The 24,306-nt window shown below is 34.9% G+C and overlaps 1 protein-coding gene across 1 annotated transcript in view; it reads right to left on the bottom strand.

The window, feature by feature from the left end:
• Nucleotides 1–24,306, bottom strand: part of CACNA2D3 (calcium voltage-gated channel auxiliary subunit alpha2delta 3) — a 395,571-nt gene that overhangs the window by 208,970 nt on the left and 162,295 nt on the right. The window contains exons 6-8 of the mRNA XM_090148165.1: nt 7,661–7,792; nt 6,291–6,351; nt 6,049–6,199 (exon numbers count right to left, since the gene is read on the bottom strand). Of these exons, the coding sequence (XP_090004291.1) occupies nt 6,049–6,199; nt 6,291–6,351; nt 7,661–7,792 (344 nt within the window). The remainder of the gene's footprint in view (nt 1–6,048; nt 6,200–6,290; nt 6,352–7,660; nt 7,793–24,306) is intronic.

Here is a 24,306-nt window from a genome sequence, read left to right as displayed (position 1 = left end):
TCTGCCCAATTTCTATTAAATAGTAATTATGTTATTTTTAATTAAATTACTTTAATATTATAATTAAATAGTCCAGACTTCTTTAAATAGTATTTGGGTAACTTACAGCATCAGGCTATCTCTACAGACATACAGCTGGCATCACAAACCAGACAGACGCCCAGTATCCTCACCCAGTCTTTATCATTATTATGTTGCATAGTATAAAGGATGCTCATACTGCCACAAAAACATGTTTCAAGTCCCTTAGAAGTCCCATTCTACAGAATCAAGAGGAAGAAAAACGTTCATTCTCACATAAGCAGTACAATTGCACAGAAAGCACGTGGCCACAGCTTTCCTCGTTATACTCATCCTTCTGAAACCCTGCCAAACTGTGACACTATTTGCATTCGTAGCATCTAATTCACCTTGCAAATATCACTGTAGAGTATTTTAAGTAATCTGCTATTTATGGGGAAAAAAAAAAAGGATTATGCAGAAATTAGTATTTTATGTAGCAATGTTCTGTGGATAACAAGAATAACCCTGACGTGCTCCATTTGTCAGTGCTTCTTCCCCTAATCGTACAGACATGAATAAAAGCACAATAAGAAAAATGCTATCTGCTGCTTATATACTTTCTTTTCCCTTATATAAAAAAAAAAAATACTACTAAATAGAAAAATTTACTGAACAAAATCATTTCAGTTCCCAAAGGAATTCCCAAAACAGCAAACATCTTCCTAACTCAGTGAAAACTGAAAAAAAGGCTGACACAACATGTGAAGCCATTCAAGCAGAATATACTGCTTAAACTGGCACATCTGGTTGGTAAGACTTCTAGTACAACTGTCAGCTTCAGTAAAACACTCAGCTTGTGCTTCAAGCATATGTTAGATGCTTTTGGCCTTTTTGTAGACTATATTGTGGTTTTATTAGTGATATTTTTTTTAAAACTTATCAAACTTTCTTTCAGAGTAGAAGGAAAAAAAAGGCATTCCAGAATTTTCTCAATCTGGAGGAAACCTCCACATACTTCTCACAAACTTTCACAGCAATTTGAACTCAGTTCTGCAGTTTTTCTAGGACATGTAGAATTTCATATTTAAATGAAATTGTTTCTTCATCTTCAATAAAAAGGCTTGTTACTTACTGCTGGCTTTGCCAGCAATACCTGATACAGATGTTATTCCCTGGACAAGGAGATTTTTGAAATACAGATTTCTCCTTTAGTTCAAAGCTGTGAGTACTCAATTTTTATATAACCTACTACAAAATTCATCTACTTGAGTAGAAGACTACATTCAGCTTTTCTGATATTTCTTAATGTTACACAGTACCATATCCATACATGCAACCATAGGAAATCATTATCACACTGCAGATGTGATATCTGCAATGCTATAGCAGAGGGTTAAATCTGTGGATAGCCCGTGCTTCACTGAAGAAAGAAGAAAAGAATTAACATGGTTTACGATCTCCTCTTAAAACCCTAGCCTGCTTTAAGTATTCTTATAATTTAAACACTTGAGGACACATTTATTATTACTTTATTAGTAGTATTATTTATTTGCATTTATTTGCTTTATTGTTTTACATTATTTTGGCAATCTAGTTGTTTCTTTGCACAGCATAAAATAAGTGGGCCAAAATCTGAACTAAGAAGAATCACAGATAGCTGCTGATTTATCTTGTATAATCAGATACTACCCATACTCTGAAAATATGAGGAGATGTGGCTCTAAACCTATGCAAGTCGTTTACATTTACTTCAGCATTTTGCATATTTATTCTTTGCTGTATTTCAGCAGTCTGGAACAAGACCCATAGAAACAAATAACTTTCATATTGTGTTGCGCAACAACACAGATAAAAGATTTCACACAACTCAAGATATCCATTTCAGCCCACCCTAAGACCCAACAATGAAGCCAAACCAATTCCTTTAATTCTTGTTCAGGTATTTCCAAGCTTGTCCTAGCATTCCCACACACATACAAGCACAGCCCATGGCTTGGAGCAGTTATATGGAGATTGACAATTGGCTGCCTTCCCCTTGCTCAGTCTCTTGCTATGTTACCTACACAGAATCTGATTACTCAGGTCAGTTAAAAAATAGGTTTAAACATTCTGAATGAATACAAGGACTTAAAACAGGACGACAGAGAAAATACTTATAATGGAAAATTCAGCAAATTGAAACCAGGAACTACGCTACTGTGCCCTGAATGAACAAATAATATTCCTCTAATATATTTTCCTAATATGGCGTGACAACAGCATTAAAATTGATTTGGCATTCTCAGCTCAGTTAATATTTTATTCTTTTAATGTAGAGTTTACATTTTTTGTAAAAGCATTTGAAAAATTTGAACACTGAACAGAATTAGTACTTCTTTTATGATAATATTGTTAATTTAATGCATGACTTGGAGTTAAGCTTCAAAGTGAATTGGAAAAATATGCCTTTTCTCTTGTTGCCAGCATCTCTTTCATGTGCCAGTAAACCGACCTTAAATTTTAACAAAGGCAGCACAAAATTTGTCTTGTGTTTCAACAGGTTGTTTTGCAATTCAGTCATCCAGTCCATCAGTTTCAGATAGATTTTCCAAACTGAACATGAAAACTGAAATGATTTTTAACATTATGTTTTTTGTGTTTACTCTCTGGAAAGACTTGCACTGAGTTCTGCTTTCTTCTACTTATAAAGTTAGACAGGTATTTTAGTAAAAAATCAAATGGACATGGTGGTTATGAATCAACCCAGTTAATGTATAGCTAGTAACTTTCAGGATCAGCAGGTTTTGTTTTGTTTCTCTATTTTACTGAATATTTTTAAGTGTTACTGAATTTTTAATGATGTTAGTGTGTGCTGATCGTAACTCCCATTATCATTAATGAGAATTCCCAATTTTTTTGGTGTGTATAGAATACGGGAATGTATGACAACACAAAAAGCAAACTGAAATTCTTTTCAGAAACTTTTTGTACAGTGAAATATTGTAAAGGGAGAATAAAAAACTAACAGATTTGATGACCACAAATTTTGCAAAAATGCTTTTCACACTTCATCTACTAAGCTCCGCTCCCCATTCTTCTACTGATATATATAACTATTTCTTCAATGCTCAATTTCTTCCCAAACTTGACCCTGGCTTACAGCAGTCCAATTTGTGCACAGAACAAAGATTCAAGATGGGTGATCTTTCCCATCTGATTGCCTTTTACAAAGCAACTTACTCCTGTTCCCACAATGCTGCTCTGTTTTCTCACTTATCAACCCTGACACTTTTTAAACAAGGCCTGCCTTCTTTCAACAGATAAATTATAAAACATCTTGCCTTTCTCTAATCTCATCTTCTCTTTTGGTAAACTTAAAAGTGTTCTTCCTTCTTTCCTGTAACAAACACAGAAGTTTCTCATCTGTTTGTGTAAACCTTCTGCTAGCTGCATTTTCCCTGTTTTTGCCTGATTATCTTTAAGTCCTCTGTCACATCTTTCAACACTATTTTCCCTTTATTTCCTTCTTTTCCTTCAAAACGCAGGCTTTAGGGTGAGTGAACTCCTTAATCTATCTGACTCCTAATTCCTGACACTTCCTCATAAGAGTCCTCCATTAATCACTGTGCGTAGTAAAGCCATACAATTGTTCAGGTTCAAAACTTTCACTTAATCTTACACACATATTGCTTGTCCAGAGTTCCCACATATAGCTCCTATTCTGCCTCACAATTTGAACTGGGAAGAGAAGGAAATACTACATTTTTTGTCTCACAGAGCAGCCATCTGAACTGGCATTTCAGGTATTGGCTGTTATCAGTGCTTCAGAAGTCATTTCTGCTGAGCATTAGTCACAGTACCCCTGGCTTTACTGCAGACCCTCAGTCTACCTTCCTCTAACACATCACATTTTAAAAGGAGTCTGTAACGCAGTGCCAGCCTACCTACGCCATTCCTCACAGAAAGGTCGGCTGCCTTCTCCAAGGCATTGCTGTTAACATTTTCAAGCAAACAAATTGTGTGCTCTCTTTAAATTATCACTTTTGCCTTATGAGGAGACAGCGAGGATTATTTTGTGATATTTAGTTCAAAACAACTCCTTAAAACCCTTCTTCCATATGGCAAAATAACACCTCTCCTACTCACTGCCAATCCTGTCAGAGCCTCCTGCATCTCTGCAGTACCTCTTTCAGTGAATAGTTGCAGGGCCATATTTGCACAGCAACCATACCACAAGTGTCCTACCAAAACTGAACTTCAGGGCTGATAAGAATAAAATTGCACTCTCAGTCAGTACACCTGCTTATTTCAACAAATAAACCCATAGTCACCCTGAAAGGGGCTACAGAATAGGAAAAAAAAAACCATTAGATGAAGAAATCACCTAGTACACATGCTATAATTATCATAGTAATTACATCTTATTATAAGATTTTCCTATCCTACCAAGCAAGAGGAGCTGCAGTGTTAGGAGATGTGGAAGGGGGCCATGAGCTGCTCTGTACATTTTTAAGCACAGCTCTGTTTATTTTTAATTACAGTTTTAAAGATATGACATTACTTCATACTTAAGCGTACTGAAATACATACTGAAAGACATTTCATAGTCTTTCTGCATCGCTTACAATAACTGATATGAGTTCTAAAAAAATCGGAGATTATACACTAAAAATGGCAAGTCAAATGTCTTAGTAATTAGTAACTTAGTTGACATGTTTTTACTACTTATTATGGTGGCTTTTTAAATTAACACTAATCACAGTTGTGTTGGAGGACAGTCTCAATGATTTGCATTCATATTAATGGTATCATTCACTTTAGAATGTAAAGGATGCTTCCCTTGCATCAAGGGAAAGCCAAAATCCTTGCATTTGATAGTTTAAAAACATTCTTAGGATTTAGATGCATGAGAAAACCACGTACTAATAAATTGTTTTATCTTATTACTTATAAGCAAAACAATACCCACAAAGGGAAAATTATTAAACCATCAATTGCTCCCCTGCCAAATCACAGTTGTGATGTCAGTTTAGGCCATGGTCAAACCATCCTTACCCACATTATTCTCATTATGCTTAAATAGCTGTAAAACCAGTCCCTTGTTATTTATTTAAAAATATGAATACTATCTGATACGTCAAAACATTATGTACTACTTATGATCTAAATTATCACTGTAAGCAAGCAGCAGTAATACCTCCCCATAAAGCTTCAAAAAACCCTTGCTGTTATTTGCAAAATGTCATATCATAGCATCAACACAGAAAAAATGTCTTAGAACTTAATGAATCTTTAAAGCCAAACATCAGGCACCGCTTTCACACAATTTTATAGACGATTAAACTTCACTTTTGGACAGTAGCATGTGGATTGACTGAATTATCAATATTAAGTGCCGTGTTGTAATTAGAAGAATAACGTGAATATTAGAAATAAAAATGGTAGATTTAAAATAGGTCAGCAAAACGGTGGCATGCAGTGAGTTCTTATATTCATTAGCATGCTTTAGAGTTGCGGTTCATGAGCATCTCACATTTCTAAAACTCAATTAACTCGGTACACATACAACACATTTTAAATTCACACTGAGAAAAAAAAAAATTGGGAGGTAAATTGACATTTTATCTTGCCATGCAAGCCTCAGCAAGAGCCAACATCTAATTCTATTAATTTTTACACAATCACCATTTTGTATATTGCACTTTACTGAAGAATCTGCAAGATAGAAACAGTGGAGATAAAGAGGAAGAAATCCCCAAATCAAAAAGTAAGGTAATGTAAAAAGTGCAAACAAACTACAAAACAGATTGCTATTCTTTGCAGCTCCCAATCTTATGACAGCTTAAGGGGCTTTGGATTGCAACTCCTAAAAAACAAGAGTTTGAAAACACTGTCATTACTTGAAGAGGCTTGCATCAGAAAATCAGTTTGTCCAGTAGCTACAAATACCATATTATAACAATCACTTGCCTGCAGCATTTTTCAAGTTTACTGTGTGATGTAAAATATAATGGATAGCAACAAAAAATGGAAGAAAATAATGGAAGAAAAATCTGAGACACTCACAGCAATTATATTGAAGAAGTCGTCATCCCCAAGGGTATCCAAAATAGATGAAACTGTCTGTTTAGCGATAGTCAAGCGAAGTCCTTTCATACTGCCACTGACATCTACTAAAATTACCACATCTTTTGGAGAAGTTGCTGCTTGGATGTACCTAATATGAAATACAAAACATCTTGTTCCTTAAAATAATGATTTTTTTTTAATTCCCCATTTTTTAAGCATAATATACATCCATTGCCTACCATTTTCTATTTCTGCAGTCAAATGCAATAACTCCATTCTCATCAGGTTCCCATTTAATTCCTGTTTAGACAAAGAGATGAAAAGATTAAATTACAACATTTTGCACCTCTGTGATATTGTTGCAAAGCAGCATTTAACAGTTTCATACTTCAACCAATCTCACAGTCAATGCTATTATAATATAGCAAATACTGGAAAACAATAATGAAATAAGACTGCCAGAAACGATGTGGCTTCCTCACTCCTTTTTAGCCTAGTGCAAGGTGAAAACCTCTTCAATCCTTCCATGCTCATCATATTTGTCACTAAAGTAATATTGTACCTGGTGTCTCCAGTGCTGTCCAGATTCTATACAGGCTGGCCAAGTTCCTTTCAAGCCATGAGTACTTACAGTTCATGGCTGATCTCAGCAGGTATTGCTATACAGCTATACTTGCTAACTTCATAATAGCTTGTACTTGCTTGCAGCTGCACTCACAAGCTGCACATTTTGTGTTTTGACCAGTCACTGTGTCTATTACCTCCAGGCTGTGAGTCAAGCAAAATATAGTAAAAACAACTCCAATTTCTTTTTTTTTTTTAAAGAAGTTACAGCCTCTAAAATAAAGACATTTACTATTCTTCAGTATCATACAACTTGAGAACTCAGCCACTTTGAGACATACAGGCTTATAGTATAGTATGGCTCAAATTAAACTTGAGATTTCAGGTCTAAAACCAAACCAACCAACCAACCGGTAGTGGTTGCTAAACTGTCAGCTAAAAGAATAGTTCCATCTATGAGCCTGACCTAAAGCTGCAGAAGTTGAGGATCAGTTTATTTAGCATTTTATTGTATTTAGCATGTAGCAAGTTTGATACAGTTATATATAAACACAATATTCAATATTCATTTTATTTACTGCATAGAAATAATATAAGTTGCCTTGTCATGTTTTATTACAACTTGTGTAAAAGTGCCTTTAAAACAAACTTTCTGAAATCTTTAAATGCAAGACAACATTTATCTATGCAAGAACAGAATAAATTGCAATTAAATTGTATTGTATGTCTTGACAGAGAATGTTATATATATGTCCAGTGCTATATGAAGGGTCTATTTTGTTCTCTACAGTCAGTTTAGAAGTCATTCACCTGTGTATATGTGAATAAAGAAAATGCAAGAGTTATCTTAGGGGCTACATTTTCAAATGAAAATTAGCAAAAACTCAGAACATTAAAATGTTGATTAGGAATCTCTCTCTGAAAACTAGGTAAGTAAAATTGAGCCTCCAAGTATCTGTGAAAGTACAGATTTGTGATAGTGTTCCATAGAAATGTGCAGCCATAGTATTCTTTATTGTTTCTCTGTAACCTCTATTATTCTTACCTGGATACTGTCTGAAAAATCCTTTTGCACTTCCAAAGTACTGCCAGATGAGAGAAGGGTCACGATCAAAATTATCAACAAACACCTTATTTAAGGATTCTGACCAATAAACTCCATTTACAATGGCTGGATCTAAGGAGAGAAAAAAACTGTTATCATCTTCAGCTTATTCATTACTCTAAAATCCAGTAAATGCAAAGTATTGCAGTTTCCTGCGTCAATTAAGAGATTCAAAATACTTACATAATGGAAGTATGGTTAAAATTACAAATAGAAACCATGTACATTTTGTAGATAACTTACTTAAACTTGCTAAGAAGGCCATTTACTTGGAGTTCCTATATCACTTTTTGTGGAGAACATAAATGAGTAAACCTAATGATTGATTATTTAATTATTTTCCCTAAATACTTAGAATGTCTTATAGCAACATTTTATACATTTATTTTAATCTTCAATTTTGTAAGGTCAGTATTGCTCTGTTTGGAAGTTCACTTGCGAGAACATAAAATACTTCTTATTTCATACTTGGGTGAATTAATGGCATACACCAAACACAAAATCTTATAGCATATAACAATAATCGTATTCGGAAAGCACTGGACCCAGATTTCACAACAACATCCTGTTATTTTTGACCCCCAGAGAGAGAAGGAAAGAGAGAACGAGAAGTACAAAACATATCCTTGATGTTGAAAATAAGTTATCTCTGCTTATTACATCCTAGTAACTCCCCCAGGCAGCAATTCCTGCAATCCCAGACTGCTCACGTACATTTTTATGTTGCAGTCGGTTTTCAGGAGTAAACAAACACATCTAAAAAAGTTACTCAACTTCAAACTGTGATGTCAAATGTAGTTGACAGATGAGAAGCAATTAGGATATATTGCATTCCCAATTCAATCTGTAAATGAAATCAGTGAGAAAGCAATAAACAGAATTAAAAGTACAGATGTATTATTTCATTTGTAGAAGTGTACACGCACACTAACATTTGTTCAAACATTTGCAATAAAGCTTTCATTAACTTATGAAATAATGGTACTTTACTCATTTGAAAAGACTGATCAGAATGTGATTTTAGTGGAATGGAGTAAAGGTAAATTGTTATCTTTCCTTACACTCGTCAAGAAAAACAGTACAAAAAGTGAAACGTCTGAGCTACATATCTTTAAGTATTACTTTCATCTAAATATTTTGGTCAAGAAAAGGTCAAGAAAACAGATTTTGTTTTTAAAACATGTCTGGTATAGTTATTTGTTTCTCTAGAAGATGAAATACACATTTAAAATCCAATCAAATGCATCAAATGTCACCAGTCCAATGTACTTCTTCAATTCTGTCTAGCTGGCAAGAACCATTGTCTGGGTATTTCCAAGTCTCCAATAACAAGCTGTGATTGAGACATCAGGAATCAACTGTCAAGACTGCTATCCTGTGATCTGTCATCAGTTTTCAGAAATATTTCAGCACCTCAAAATACTGATTGGGCTGAGATCCACTGTTCAGCATTTAAACATTAAATGAGAAGTGATGTACTGAAGTGAGAATCCCTTTCTCAGTCCACTGCAATCTTATTCACATCTTCTGACGGAGAAATTGAATCACTGAGGTGTTTCTAGGAAAGTCTTCCTGTAGGAACTAGATGTAGGAACTAGAAGCTGTTCTCAGAATCAATAGGGCATTAAGTTCTTCGTACACCCTTCAGTTACCAGTGTGACTGAAAAGCCAAACTGATCCTAAATGGAATAATTACACTTTAACTTATATTTAAAATAATCTCTAGTGTTTCTTTGCAATATTGAGCAGATCAGGTATCTTCTATCCTGCATTCCTCAGAGGCTAAGCATTAATGCCCTTTCCTAGGTGATCTCTGCCACAGTGCCCTCAGCTAAGCAGAACCTTCACTTTGACTCCCCATGCAAAGATTATTTCCTTGGGATTCCATGTACACATCATCTCCATCAGATCTTGAGACAAGCCTTAGCTGTCCATGCTGTTAAGCTTTCAACTAAATCTAATATCCACCTACTGGCATTTAAAATACATATTTATATAATAAATACATATATAAAGCTATTTTTAAAATGAATTAATATTAAATTACCCATATCTACTACATATGGTAGTAGATTACTTTTATTAGCGCATCCATGAGGTGCTGCTTACTGTGCTTATATATATTACGAATTAGAGAACTCCAGTGAAATACATCTGTACAAATTTTTCCTTGAACATGATTATTTGAGTCTATATTCTGCATTATGTTGACAGCTCTAAGCACTAATCATCCAAATGCTTGCTGATCACCTAAAATATTAATTCAATGACACTGAAACTAATAGGATTTTCTTTTTTTTTTTTTGGGGGGGGGGGTACTGAAAGGAGCATTAAGCAAGCATATTAAACAAGAGAGTACAATTAAAAATGCAATCTGTGATGACCAGATTCCTTTAAAATTAATCCTGGTGGCAATTCACTACCTTCCTACAACCTGCATATCTATTACACTGGCTGTTATTTCTACAGTATGCCAAGAGCAATCTGTAAATCAATTCTATGCATCAAACTTTTTTTTTTTTTTTTTTTAAAGTAAATTAGGTCACAGTTTAATCCTTATTATACTGGAGAAAGAATAGAGCAGGGAAAAAAAATTTATCCACAGCACCAACTGCAGGCAGATAGCCCAGAAGTGGAAATCATCTCTCTCTGGATACTGAATCTGTAGGTAGAATGATCTCCAAACCAAATTCCTTGTTGTAAATTTGGTTATGTCTGATGAATGCAACTCTTTGGATTTGTACAATCCAAAATGCATCTGAGCTCTCAATTTATAGCCTCATTAACATATTACCTGTTTCTAATAACAGATACGTTATTATATTATGTGGTTCTGGGCAGTTCTTAGTTTTAGTAATTCTTAGTTTTTAGTAATTCTACTGACATTGCCCCAACTACTTCATTTGGAAAAAGCATTGTTTTCATATTGCAGGTGAATGTCATCTGTATCCCCAAAATTATTACCAGTATTGGCATGGAACTAAGTGCTTGTGAATATTTAGGAATCTGGGGAGGGAATTAAAAAAAAAAAAAAAGAATTTAATACAAATGCAAAATCATTTCTGTGATGTTAGAGAGACAGAGATGTTCAAAGACAATAAGTGCAAACAGTTTCTGTCACACATCTTGAAACACAATTTCTGTTTGTGCTTCCTGGCAATAACAGGTAAATACAATTCAGGTATTTTTTTTTTTCCCCCGGCCTGTTAGATGGGCTTGCTTGCAATTATGTGGTGTTTTGTTCCACTGCTCCTTGTGTAGATATCTAATAAAAACTAGCCTCAAGAAAATAGGAACATTGACAGGAACGTGAAATATAAAGGTGAAATAACAGTATTACTGCGTGTAACAATTAAACTGCTGTCACAGATACTGCTGACCCTAAGAAACAGGACTGAAGACTCAACAAAGGCAACCAAGGTGTGCAGACTGAAAGATGTACAACAGCATGACAGAGGTTAACGCTACAACAGAAAGTATTTTAATACACAGAATTTGTAAAAATATCTACAGTGAGATAAGGCTACATAAATAAAATAATACATACTCAGTGCCTTTTGCTCTTTAGTTTTTCCTGTATAGAAAAATAAGGAAGACCTGCTGAGGAATTCAGTTACTATGAAGAAAACACAGAATACTACCCTTTCCATCGTCTGCTTTATTACCAAGGAAAATTGTTACCAGTAGTTCTTTGCTTTTTTTCTCTAGCATATTGCCTTTGTAATGTGATCATTAATTTCTCAGGGAATGCTGTCAAAGATTCTGGCATCCAAAATGGTGTTCTTCTTTGCAGCATCTGACCTTAAGGACAGCCCCTAACATTGCAGAGCAGTGCTGTCATACAATGAAGCAGTACAAGCAGAGCCTATAGGAACAAGCACTGGAAAAGAATGCAAAATCCAGCACTCTTTTGGCTCAAAGATTGCGACAATATTAGCTTAGTTTTGATGACACTGACAACATATTTAGTCTGGTCATATTTTAAAGAATAACAAAATCACATACTTTACTGGGACATACACCAACAATCTAATAATTATACTACTCAATGCTAATATGAATGCTTTTCAGGGTGGTCCAATATTCAAGAGCTGGGGCTGGATGCCAATTTTGGCAAATGCCTTTGCTTTATTCATTCTTCCCCAGCCTCCCTTTCTACTGGGTATTGTGGATGCATCAAATCACACATCAAAGCATCTATAGACAAAAAGAAAGTGATTGCCTATTTTCTTTCATGTGCTAAGATCCACGAACCAATGACGTCAAAAATCACACTCCCTTTTCATACATACCTGGGATGGTAAAGACTTCAAGTGCATGATTGCATAGAGACACAGTGGTAGCTATGTAATTGTTTCAGCTTCCAACATTTCTCTAATAACACTTCCTGCCTATTTTGAAATGGCAGTAAAAGAATTGGAATATTGCCAGATGTGTTTATTCTCACACTGAGTTTCATGGTGGATGTTCAGTTGTGGGGTTTTTTAAATTTATTTATTGAGTGAACAAGATGATCTGAGATTCTGTTTTAGTCCACTTGCAATACAGGAGTACAGTGGTAAAGTCCTCCCTAACACCAACTAAATTTTGGGGGGAGAGTTTCAGTCCTCGCTTAAAATAGATGGTTGCCTACTGAATTATAAGAAACTTCCTGCAGCAAAACCTTTGAGGTATCCTTTGGTATCCTTTGAGGATACCCATTCAGTAACTGACCTGGCTTGGCCCTGCTTAACTTAAAACAGATATAACAGCTAAAAGCAATCAGTAGTAAGGTACATGTTTAAAGTGAACAATTACTACTATTACTGATTTATTTTTAATTGAAGGAGGAGTTTGGAGCAGAAGTCACATGTTATCCATCCCCAGATGAACTACCAAGATTTTCCTGTAAGTGCTGCCGTCCCACAAGTTGAGTGCATAGGGCAATTACAGCTATTACTAATACAGTTTAATTTAATAAAAAGCCATAAAAGCTAAGGAGAATTCAATTCAAAGCCCCATAGTGATGAGAGAATCAAACCATAAATTGATGTGACCACAGGAAACAGGGTACTTCTGTATTTTTAAAAGAACGTACCCCTTTCCACATTATTGCAGGATACTAATTGAAAACTATGAAAACTGAAAGACAGCTAAGAAAATAACACTTGGCAGAGCTGGAGGATGCCATAGTATGACTGAGAAAAAGTGAAACATACAAAAAAATGCCATTAGAAATAAATTTTCCAGGTAGGAAAGAGAAGACAATTGCTCAGATCATGGGAATTAAATCAAATGGAGACCCTCTAGATACAACAATTTAATTGCAGAAACAAAATTAAAGACTGAAAAAACAGCCAGTTCTGACAGATGGCAAGAAGAAATTTATGAACAAGCTGATGGAACAGTGACCAGGAAATCTAAATCCATACAAGTGGCAGGGCAGGAAAAAGCATCAGGACAAACAACACAGGAAGCCAGTGGAACATATTGCAAATTACAGGAAAAGAAAGCAAACATGACTGCTGCTAAATGAAGCCAACTGTGCTGTAAGATGTTTAATGCACAACATACCAGAAGAAGCAACTGTAGCAGAGCTGTTGTCAAAGTGATATATGACAAAGCCAAGGTACAGCCTTTGAAATAGAAGTCATCCTTGCAGAAACTTTCCAAGGACAGACCTCCTCACAAAATTTTACTAAAACTGTTTAAAAATCAGCCATACAAACTGTAAATTTACAATGAATGTAAAATTCCTATTTTTGATAACCAGAGAGAGACATAGAACTACAGAAACAGGCTAACTTAGTTACACCACACAATGCAAAGAGGTCCCATAATAATAATTTGAATGGGAGACATTAAAGTCCTTGTCAAAGTCCTTCCACCAGAACATGCCTGTTGTGTACAACAAAGGCATGAAAACCTTCAGAGAGTAATGCTGTAGTCTGTAAAATTACAACCACATACTAAACAATTTAAACATCTATTGATACATTCCTGAGAGTATCAACACAATATGAACGTGTTAATTACCACCAACAAGAGCACTTATCTATTATTATGACAAATAATTGCATTTCACACTCCCAAGTCAATCTTCTCCTAATGCTGCTTTAAGAGTCTTTTGTCATTCTTTCTTCTTGCACAAAAGAACATCTGGACCATTTGAGAAGAATGGAAGTTCTACTCAAAAAGTTGGAAAAAGCCTCACTGATATGAGAAAGTTTGGTTCAATACCTCTGAAGCTGACATACTGAAAACACTGAGCAGATGAACAAATGTATCTCGGGACAAATACATTACAAAAACACTTATGGATTCTTAACATTATTTGCTCCTTTAGGAATGTGCCAAATAACAGCTGCCTGAAAGACACCTAGATAAATAAAGTACAGTGTAAAAATATCTTTGTAGGATTTTAGCCAAATGGTATTCTGAAACAGTTTACATTCTAGCCAAGCATACTAATACTTGACCAGAAGAGCAGGCCTCCTTTTCTCCTCTTCACACAAAACAGATCCAAGAAAAATCTAAGGTGAATCTGTGTTATGTAGCAGGATAGAGGGGAAATATTTACTCTATTATAAAATACTAGACAAAATGAATAAAATGCATCTTTGGAGAGACTTCTATGATTCTGTAAATGTCAATCTTCTCTACTCCATATTGAAAAAAAGCTACAATTTTTCCATTTCCTTTACAACCGTTTAATCAAATGTTTTCTAATATTCAGTAGTAAAGGTTTTCAGGAACCCAGGCCTATTAGTCAATTACTTTTAAGTGTAAAGATAAAAATGTTCTCTCAACATAGTTCATGGGTGAAATAAAGTCTTGAAAAATCTTTAAGTAAAGAAAACAAACTGAAAAATAAACTCCCCAATGTATTTATAGCAGGTAAACACAATCCACTGAGTTGTATTGAATGTGTCCATTGAATGTATTGAATCATGAGAATTTTTTTCATTAATATACTCCACACTGAAAGCTATCTTCAGTAAATTTTCTGGTTGTTATTTTAAGTCAATAACAGAACATATTCTGATTGCTTATTCTCATTAAAATAATAAAAAACTTGTGTTTACAAGTAAGAAAACTTAGAGCTCTGAAGGAGAACAAATCTGTTATAATTCATTTTCAGTGTATTTTTTTTTTTTTAAAGCATATTGCTCAAGAAAAGAGAGGGAATCAGTTTCCACACTGAAAGCTACTGAAGAATGAAAGCCTTCAAGGGATTCTTCATAGAAAGACAAAGTAACTGCTTCTAGGGCGAGACAATAGCACCTTTGCTGAAGTTTCCAAAAGTTGCTTGGGTGGAATTTATTCCTATTGCTAATGATGGAAAAAGAATTCTGTGTCTTTCTGCAAACAGATTCATTAAATAAAGAATGCCTGGCTTTAGCACTAACTTCTGCTTCGGGCGTGAAACTCATGTATAAGGCAACAAAAAAACAGAACACTTCTGTCTCACAAAATGAGTGGTGAGATGTTTAAGATGCTTTTCATTCAGTGATGCTGATTGTAAACAGGCCAGGAGAGAACTTGTCTCACTTGAGGCATGCTTGGGTAAAATGGGTAATTTCCAAGATAATCAAAAGTGAAGCTGAAGTAACTTATCCAACTCACTTGCAATTAGCATCCCAAACGCGTCATGCCTCCAAATCAGAGATGTTGAGACTATGGAGAGTAATATTGCTTGAGTTAAAAACTATTTTAAAAGTCTCAACCGATCACATCTTTCTTCAGTTAGTTCTGCAACATCAGTTAGACCATTGATTCAAAGAGATATTGCCAACACCTTGCTTCTTATCCATCCATTCTCATCCAATCATCAGTTACTTTTACTTTTGAGATTCATTTACTTTATTCTTGGGAAAAAAAAAATTATATTGTAATTCAACACTCTTGGCCTGCAAAAGGTTAATGTTCCATTTCTGTCATTGGTCATTCCAATACAACATTATCTCGATGTAAACCAGATTAGTTGCAAAAGTGTGGGAAAAATTCAGTTTGAACATACAAATCTGAGATACTTCATGCAGAGGTAAATCAGCAGAACCCAGCGTGAGTTCATGGTCATGGACACTGAGGCAACAGAGATCCCTGTGCTCACACTTAGCTTATTCATGCAATATATCCAGGTATGTGCCGTGCACAGCAATATCAGGGTACCCGTTCTGGTGCTGGAAGTCAATGAGCTGAACTAGCATGGCAGAGCATAAGCAAACAAGGATCATTGTAACAGAATTCATTATCTGCAGGAGCCTTGCTCTCAGTTGAGGTCCAATGCATGTTGTGGATGTGCCATTATATATATGTGTTACACATATATGGGTTAACACAGACCCAAATGAATGGTAGGAGCAGCATTAAGTAGCTGCTGCTTTCATCTCTTTACCACGGGAGGTGAAATGCTGACTCCACAGCTTCCATCCAACCATCAGACAAGCTAATACTCATCAGAAAAAAAGTGTAATAAAGAAAATGGAAAGATGAAAGAAGACCAAGTAATTTTCTACCATTATAGATCAATGGCAAATTGTTATTACTGTCTTGCTTCAGGAAGTAACAAGGACGTATGGAAGACATCATGATTAATAGAGGTTTCTCAGGTCAAAAAGTCTCTTAAAACTATATCTAAGATAGTGCACATTAGCAAATCTTCACAGACTCACATTTGTCAAAAGACAAAGCCCAACCCCAAGTAACTAAGCAACAGCTGCTGAATAAGGAGTGGTAGAGAATAGGGCTTTTAATATAAAAACCTAATGTTACCGTGTAGCTTGTATCTGACATCTAGTTGCCATGGTGATGTGGATGTACTAGAAATGTATAGATTAGATCCACAGCCAGAGACACAGACTAGGATACAAGAAAGATAAAGCACAATACAGATCTTGTACAGTGATGCCAGCATTTCCAAAAGGCTTGTTGTTCAGTACAGAGAATTAAAAAACTGTATCTGTGAAGCAAAAGCCTTTTGCAAGAACAAAGCAGCAGCCCAAGGAGACTCTGGGAATTGGATCTGAGGCAGATTTTGAGCAAAACCAGACGGAACAAGTAGAGAAGTCTGTGTATCTTTGTCCAATAGCCAGTAAGAGTTAAAACAAAGAAATATGGGAAGATAGGAAATTCTCTGCAACCTTGACTAAAGCAGACTAACTAAATTCCTTTTAAATTAAACAATGACCAAAGTTAGGAAGACAGTGCAAACATTGTCCTAAAGATCTTAAAACGTGAAGACAAACAATTTAAGGGAAGGATTTCAAAACATAAATATAGTGGCCCAGGACAATATGTGGCTATCACTGTTTAAATAACAGTTCCAGGATGTTGAATTTTCAGAAGCATAGTCCATAAAATCATATACGACAGTGACAGACAAGATTTTATTTCTTAATTTCACACCTTGCAGGAAAGTGGTTTTATGTATCTGCTAGTTGCAGATTATAGCCTTTCTGCATCAGTTGAGAAATGAATTTTTTTTGGTTCTAATATTCTAGATAATAGGTAATTTTGATTTTGACAGCCTCTTGGAAGGAGCTGATAGGAAAGTATGACTGAGCAATATTCATAGCTCTTTTTAAGTAGCAAATTGAAAAAGTCTCTTAATCAAAAATGGTTGTGGTTCATCATGTTTCAATATCTTCTAGGAAAGGCTCTATTACATGCAGTAGATTTTTTCCCTATGCAATCAAAACTTTTGGTAACAGCCTGCATTTATTGACTTGTAGTGCCTAAACTCATCCTTTGACACGCAGCGAAAATCATGCAATGGAAATGCCATTTGACACAGATGATATTCTTTACCAGTCTTTAAAGTGATCAAGCAAAACTTGAAGAAAATTTGTGAAGCCTGAGTTTGCAATCTACTTTTGCAGTGCTTCTAGTATTAAGAAGTAAAAATGGAAAGCAGAGAAGCACAGACTGCACGTGATGCTTTTGTTACTACAGATACTGAGTTCAGAATTATTCAAAGTTGCATTGCATTCATACATTCTGTAAATCATTTAAGTATTTGTGATGCAATTAAGTATAAAGATTGCAAGACAGAAATAAAGAAATAACTGCAAGAAGAAAACATGTACAACCCAGAAAATAATATGAGAGCATACAAATAATTGCTTCTCTGTTTTCTATAATAATCATCATCAAGCACAAAGCTTTTAAACAAAGGCTTAAGTCACATGATACAACCTCTAATTTCAACAGCCATAAAATCATAGGGGATGAGAGGGGCAAAGAAAGGCACAAAAGACAGGAAGACATCTTACAAATAATTGTGTCATGCTCAAAGCTCTGAGAGAAAGAGATAAAGCCTATTTTTGCAGAAGTGTATCAAGAGCCAGTGTGAAAAAAATACATTAAATAAGTAAATGTACTTAATCATGGAAGAATGCTAAATCTAGGCTCTCCTGGAGGAAAGCACCTGAACTGTGAAAATAATGAGAACAATAATAAAAATTGACTAGGTGTACATAGAAAAATATAGGATATTTAGTCTTGTCTCTAAAATGAGCGAAGCCCAAAAATATTTCAGGTCATGTAAGACATTTTTTAATCTCTTTAATAAACCCATACTAGTTAGGACTGATTACTGTTAGACTCAGAAGGGTTACTAATAATTAAATGTATTTCAATTCCAGTGGCATAGAATTATTCTCAGTCAGATATTAATTACAGGAAAAAAAACATTTTGGCTACATTAAGTAAGGTAAGGATTTATTTATTTATTTATTTTTTGGTCATTGTTCACATACTGTTGAACTTCTAATTGTAATTTATATTCATGAATCTTTATTTTTTTTTTATGTGCTGACAACACAGCTTGCAACTCACAGCAGCAATTTACGTGCTGCATGTTTGTTAGTTGGCATAAACCATATCCCATGTTGACAGAAATGCTTAAAAATATTCATAGTCTACAGCATCCATCAGAACTCTGCAGTTATGGAAAGCACTAATAAAATCCCTTCCTATTATTTGAAAAAGAGAAAAACAGCAGCTATATCACAGGATGAGGATGGAAAGTCCAACAGACAGAAGACAGACATACAGACTTCTCTAGGTTAAAATGTACTGCTTTTATTTTTCAAAGTAGATTATCTCTTGGATTGTGTATAACTTACAAAAATTCACAATTTGTTATTATTTTGTTGTTGTTCTTAGACTCTGTGAGTGAAGACACAGCATCATCTTGCACTAAGGCTAATGCAAGATCTAAACACGGCTGGGTAGATATTCAACCACCTACAATCCAAGGTCATCATTTTATTTATATTTTTGTATGATTTTTAAATACCTTAAACAACCAGGACTCAAGAAATGAGTATTTTACATGTTCATGTCCATGCTGTTTCCCAGTTTCCCTAAAAAGTTCATCCCTTAAAATACATTTCCTCATCTAACCATGAAACAGTGATGAAGTATGTGGATAGCTACAAAAGTATCTTCTCCTACTGATTTACTTGGAAACTACAACAGATACAAAAAGCACAATAACACTATTTGAAAGAGAAAACTCTCAGCTGCAAAATACTGTTTTTCAACAGAATCACAACCGTTAGCTATTTGTGCAGATGACTTGGTCACACTTAAGTAGCTCCTTCCTATTTTATGATGTTGGCCCACTATGTCAGAAAAATCTTTTTTTTTTTTTTTACACTGGAAGATGGTAATGAAATATCAGACCAAGTTGTACAAAAATGTCAAGAAAAATCTACTCAAAATAAATAATGTCAACATTAAAAGGAAGCAATGGTAAGGAGTGTGCTAGAAGTTCATGTAACCTCCTTAAATTAAATTACACTCTATAAGGAAAAAGTTGAAACAGTGTAATAGTGTAAATCCCATTCTCTGTTCTAAATGAAAGCAACGAAAGCTAGAGAGTAACTTTCCAGACCTCACACTTCTGAGGATACTTTATATTTTCATTTGACGTATCATTACTAAAATCAGTAATTGATTCTAACACATTTCCTTCTTCCTGCACAAAGCACACTTTCTCCCTCAAGCAGAATCCTTTGCCTCTTACTTAGGGCAGTTATTGATATCAAGTCTCTACAGAAGGAAAAATTTAAATGACTATCTGCTCATGTCCATGTACTGACACTTTATTACAGCTTGAGCAACAAGTAGGAAGGTTCTTTTACGTACCTTCTTGGATCAGAAAGCCATTCAGAAAATAATTACTGTAGACTTTACTGTACACAGTCATGTTAATATGCCCCTTTTGTGCATTCCCCCTACATCCTGCTTTTCCACATGCCAATCATCATTTCACCTGGGGCACTTCAAAGACAGCAATCAATTCTCTTCCCAGAGTCTTAGGAATTAATTATTTCAAGCTAAGAGCGGACATTTTACGGAGCAAATTAATCTGAACAGATATCATTATAAATCAAACAAGGAAGAAAATTTTCCAAGACTGAATCTGTTCAGAACAAACTTATTCATTTGTACAGCTAAGATATTTCAGCTTGTGTGCATTGAGATAAACTAGCATTTAAGTATTCATGCAACATTCACCCCAGGAGTTTGGTAGGAGTAAAATATGAAAAGCCCAAGCTAAAAATGTAGATGGCAGTTCCACAAAACTTTTAAGCATAGCCTTCCATCTCCCCACACATAGCACAGTAGTTTAGCAAGCATTAGATTTTAAGACCCTGGAAATCAATGGAACATAACTGTTTGTGGGGAGGTGCTGTGCTGAAGAGTCCCAGACTACCGAGTCTCATCTAAAACTGTTGCAAGGGTCACAGAGTTTAACATGAGAAATTGTGCCTCAGGCTATGTGATGGAATCTCACTGGAAGCAAACTATGGGAAAACAAGCAAGCACTATAATATTAGCGTACAAAAATATGTCTCTTGAAAGCTATATGTCATGCACTGTACAAAAAGAGGACAGTGCAGAGCTGCAATCTAGCTGTCTCTGGATGTGAAGCAAAATAGAGACATTAACCTTGTGCTGTACCTTAATAAATTACAACTATTGAGGGTCAGTCTTGGTAACTTTTTTGCAGAACCATGCTCATATAACCATATTTGTTCATATTTCCATGCAATACTCCAATGAATTAAGCATATGTGCCAAGATCCATTGTGCTAACAGACTACACAACTTATCACCATGTAGCACAGATGTACCTATGTCATTTCCTCTGACAGTGGGTAGTGATGTACACAAAGGTATATTAAAAATTATTAGGAGCTCTTAGAAGTTGGAAATGTGTTGCTTATCTAGATAGTAAGTTTGGACTCTTCCTTCTTGCAAAGCTCTAGAATGCATTTAATTCCCCTGTCAGCTGTGTTAATAGAGTGAAGGTTTATCTTCTAGGAAGTATTCCTCCATTATAAAATTTAGTGAGCTAAACAAGATTATATACTGTAAACCAGAAATGAGTACAAAGGAAAAACTGCCATTAGCTTAAATCAGCTTATGTAAGCCTACTTCCTCTCTACTGCCAAAAGTAATTATTTGTCTTCTCTTGTTTCTCTTTAGCGCAAAGTTAGACGTGCTGCTCAAGATGCATCTGATCCCAGAAGAGCACTGCTTTCCCTAGCTTACCTCCATTGGCACATCCATCTCCTCTCCCATCTCCCAAAAATTACTGTCCAAAGGTAGGCAATAAAGTCACACAATCACCCCCACACTAGTTCTGTCAAAATGCTTCTAATTTCACTCTTCTAGGAAAAAAATGCTGATCCGACTAATTAAACCAGCTTTGGGAAAAGCTTACAGAGCAGCTCATGACAGCTGGTCTGAACCAGGGCAGTAATACCCAGGAAGGACAAGTAGCAGAGGGCAGGAATTTCTTATCCCCATTAAGCTGCAGCTGACACCAAACATCCATCTGTACCTTGAGACTCTTGATAATTCATTATAGTTATTCATCTTCAAAAAATACAAATAAAAATAAAGAAAGCTTTCACATAGCCTGTAATATAGAGAAGCTCAAGCTAGACTTAGTTCCAATTGAAAATGAAGATGAAATTTCAGGGTAGAAAACAGGTTTTCCTGGAGGCAGGAAAAAAATTGTTCCCTTTTAGAGAACAAATGAAAAGATCTATATGAAGAGGAAACTACAATTATGCAACGTCACTTCGTTAGTACAATAGTAGGCCTGGAGAATGTTGTTCAATCTCTGTGTCATCTTGAGGAGAAAAACATGGGAAACTGAGGTAGTAGATACCCAACCAGAAAAGTGAAACAGATTTCATCTAAAAATGTTGTTTTTCCTCTTCCCAAGAAGACAAAGGTTTTTTTCCTTTCAGAGAGATATCTTAGTCTAGATTACATTCAGAGGCAGACCTACTGTGAACATTTTATGATGTGACATATTTAGAAATAAATATTTTATTTTTATATAAGTATTTTTATAGTTGGAAAACCTCAAGCACAGAAGTCTCTCCCTAGGTCTAAATTTCAGTGAAGAAACGATAATACTGAATACATACACACTAAACAGACATTCAGCAAAGACAGAACAATTTTTTCTATCCAACTGTGATAAAACATTTAGTTTTGTTATTCTATTTCCACTGTGAAAGGCCTGCGTGCATCACTTCACATTTCATTGTGTTCATTTGTATCTAGAGATCTGAGTCAGCTCCTGTTTACCAATTTAAAAAAACAAACTAGTCAATGCAATCAAATTAGAGAGGTATGCACCTAAGACTCATACCATCTGTCATTCCTAACCAGTGGCTGGAAACACTGAAGTTCTTAAGATCTAAAATCCAAGTTATAATAATAAGTAAAGATGGTTTAAAAACAAAACAAACACACACCTAAGAAAACATAATGCATCCACTGTCCTTATAAAACAGTAATAATTATTACACTATAGAGTTACTCTAATAATGTTCTGCAATTTCAAATCTCAGAAACATTCAAGGACCACTGGAGAAATTCCCCAGAAATGGAAAAATATTAACAAGTCTTCCAGGCAAATACGTGTCTGTTCTGATATGTCTAGCTAGTCTCCTCTAGCATTCCTAGGGAGCTGATTTCAGCTGATATTGAGATAATATATTTATCAACATCCTCCTGAATGTCGCAGATTTTATGCAATACATGAGCATCTGAAATCCTGCTGAGTGTAACCTGAGTGCTATGCTTCACTTTTCAACAGGTCCCATATTTTAGAATTTTCTAAGCATGTGTCATCAGGATACATCCACTCTGGCTTTGGTTTTCATCTGCATTCTTCTGCAATCCAAAAGATTGGGGAAAATAGTTGGAACAGTATCACATTATTTAGCCAGGTGCTTATAAACCTATTCCAAGAGCTGGAAAAAATTCTGAGCATGCTGAGCATAAACTCAATAGAAGAAACTATGCAATTACTGAGTACAACTTTAAGGAAATAATATGTCGTGACCTAGACTTAGAAAAATAAAAAATGAATATATTCTTCAGCTCAGATACTGCATACACTTTGGACAAAGTCTTCACTTAAAATTCTACTTTCTATCTGCATTCTTATACTAACAAAAGATAAGATTCTGATATATTTTTCCTCTATATTCATATATTCACAATGTAATATCAGATTTGAGTTTCCAAAGCTTTTCTTTATCATCTCCTTGCATACATAAATCCATTACAGAATCCCACTCCTTTGCTAGTGGCAACCCTATTGCCAGAAGCTATGTTCTTCATGGATGGATGCCAGAAAGCCTAGCCCACATTCCAACTGTCTATTTTTTAATTTTATATGTATATATATTACATTCCCATGTTCTTCTAAACACACTGCTAGCATCTCAGAAAGTAATCAAGCAATGTTGAAAATATGTAAACTTAAAATCACTAATAATTTTTATTAATTTTTTTCCTAATTGCAGTTTAAAATACATCAATTGATATGTAAAAATACATACTTCCAAAGATAATCAATTATATTCATATACATTCTAAATTAATACCTGAGTGTTAAACAATGAATGTAAGAGATGAAAACTTGCTTTGATACCAAATATATAACCTACATAAAAAACTTTATTAAATAATATTAGTAGTAATTAAAAAACTCAGCAACTGAATTAGGCAGCCCAGTATACGCAGTTGTGCTCACGCCTGGCTTTTTCACTTGGTAAGGCGTTGTCCAAATGGGATTCAGATTGACTGTACATTTCCAAAACTGAAAATTTTTCTTTTAAATTTTCCTTCCTTCCTCCTCCATCTATGAACGCTATACGATATAGCTGATTAATTCACTGAAGAACTTTTATCCTTGCTTTGTCAGAAATCTATACACAGCTGATAATTGATGTTTACCAAATTGCAGGATGGAAGTAGGACTTACTGTTTGCTAAGAGATTTATCACAGAACTTCTTAATCTTAGTTACTTATTCATTGTTTGAAAGAATACTGCCTTGCAAATCCTATGCCTACAGGCAATTAATACACTGATGCTTAAAGTGGAAAAACTGAATGTACTGATAGATTTAGAATCCCAGTATTTTAGTATTTCAAAAGAAAAAATATTATCAGAAGCAGTCATTTTCAGGAAAAAAGAAGGTGGTGAATTTCATTAAAATGTTCAATTTGAATGAACCTTCAGCTGTGCTGTGAAACAGCTTTGAGCCAAGAGGGGTCT

The sequence above is a fragment of the Phasianus colchicus genome, chromosome 11 (assembly GCF_987193195.1).
Source record: "Phasianus colchicus chromosome 11, bPhaCol1.hap1.1, whole genome shotgun sequence".
NCBI lineage: Eukaryota > Metazoa > Chordata > Aves > Galliformes > Phasianidae > Phasianus > Phasianus colchicus.
This window is presented reverse-complemented; position numbering and strand designations above follow the sequence as displayed.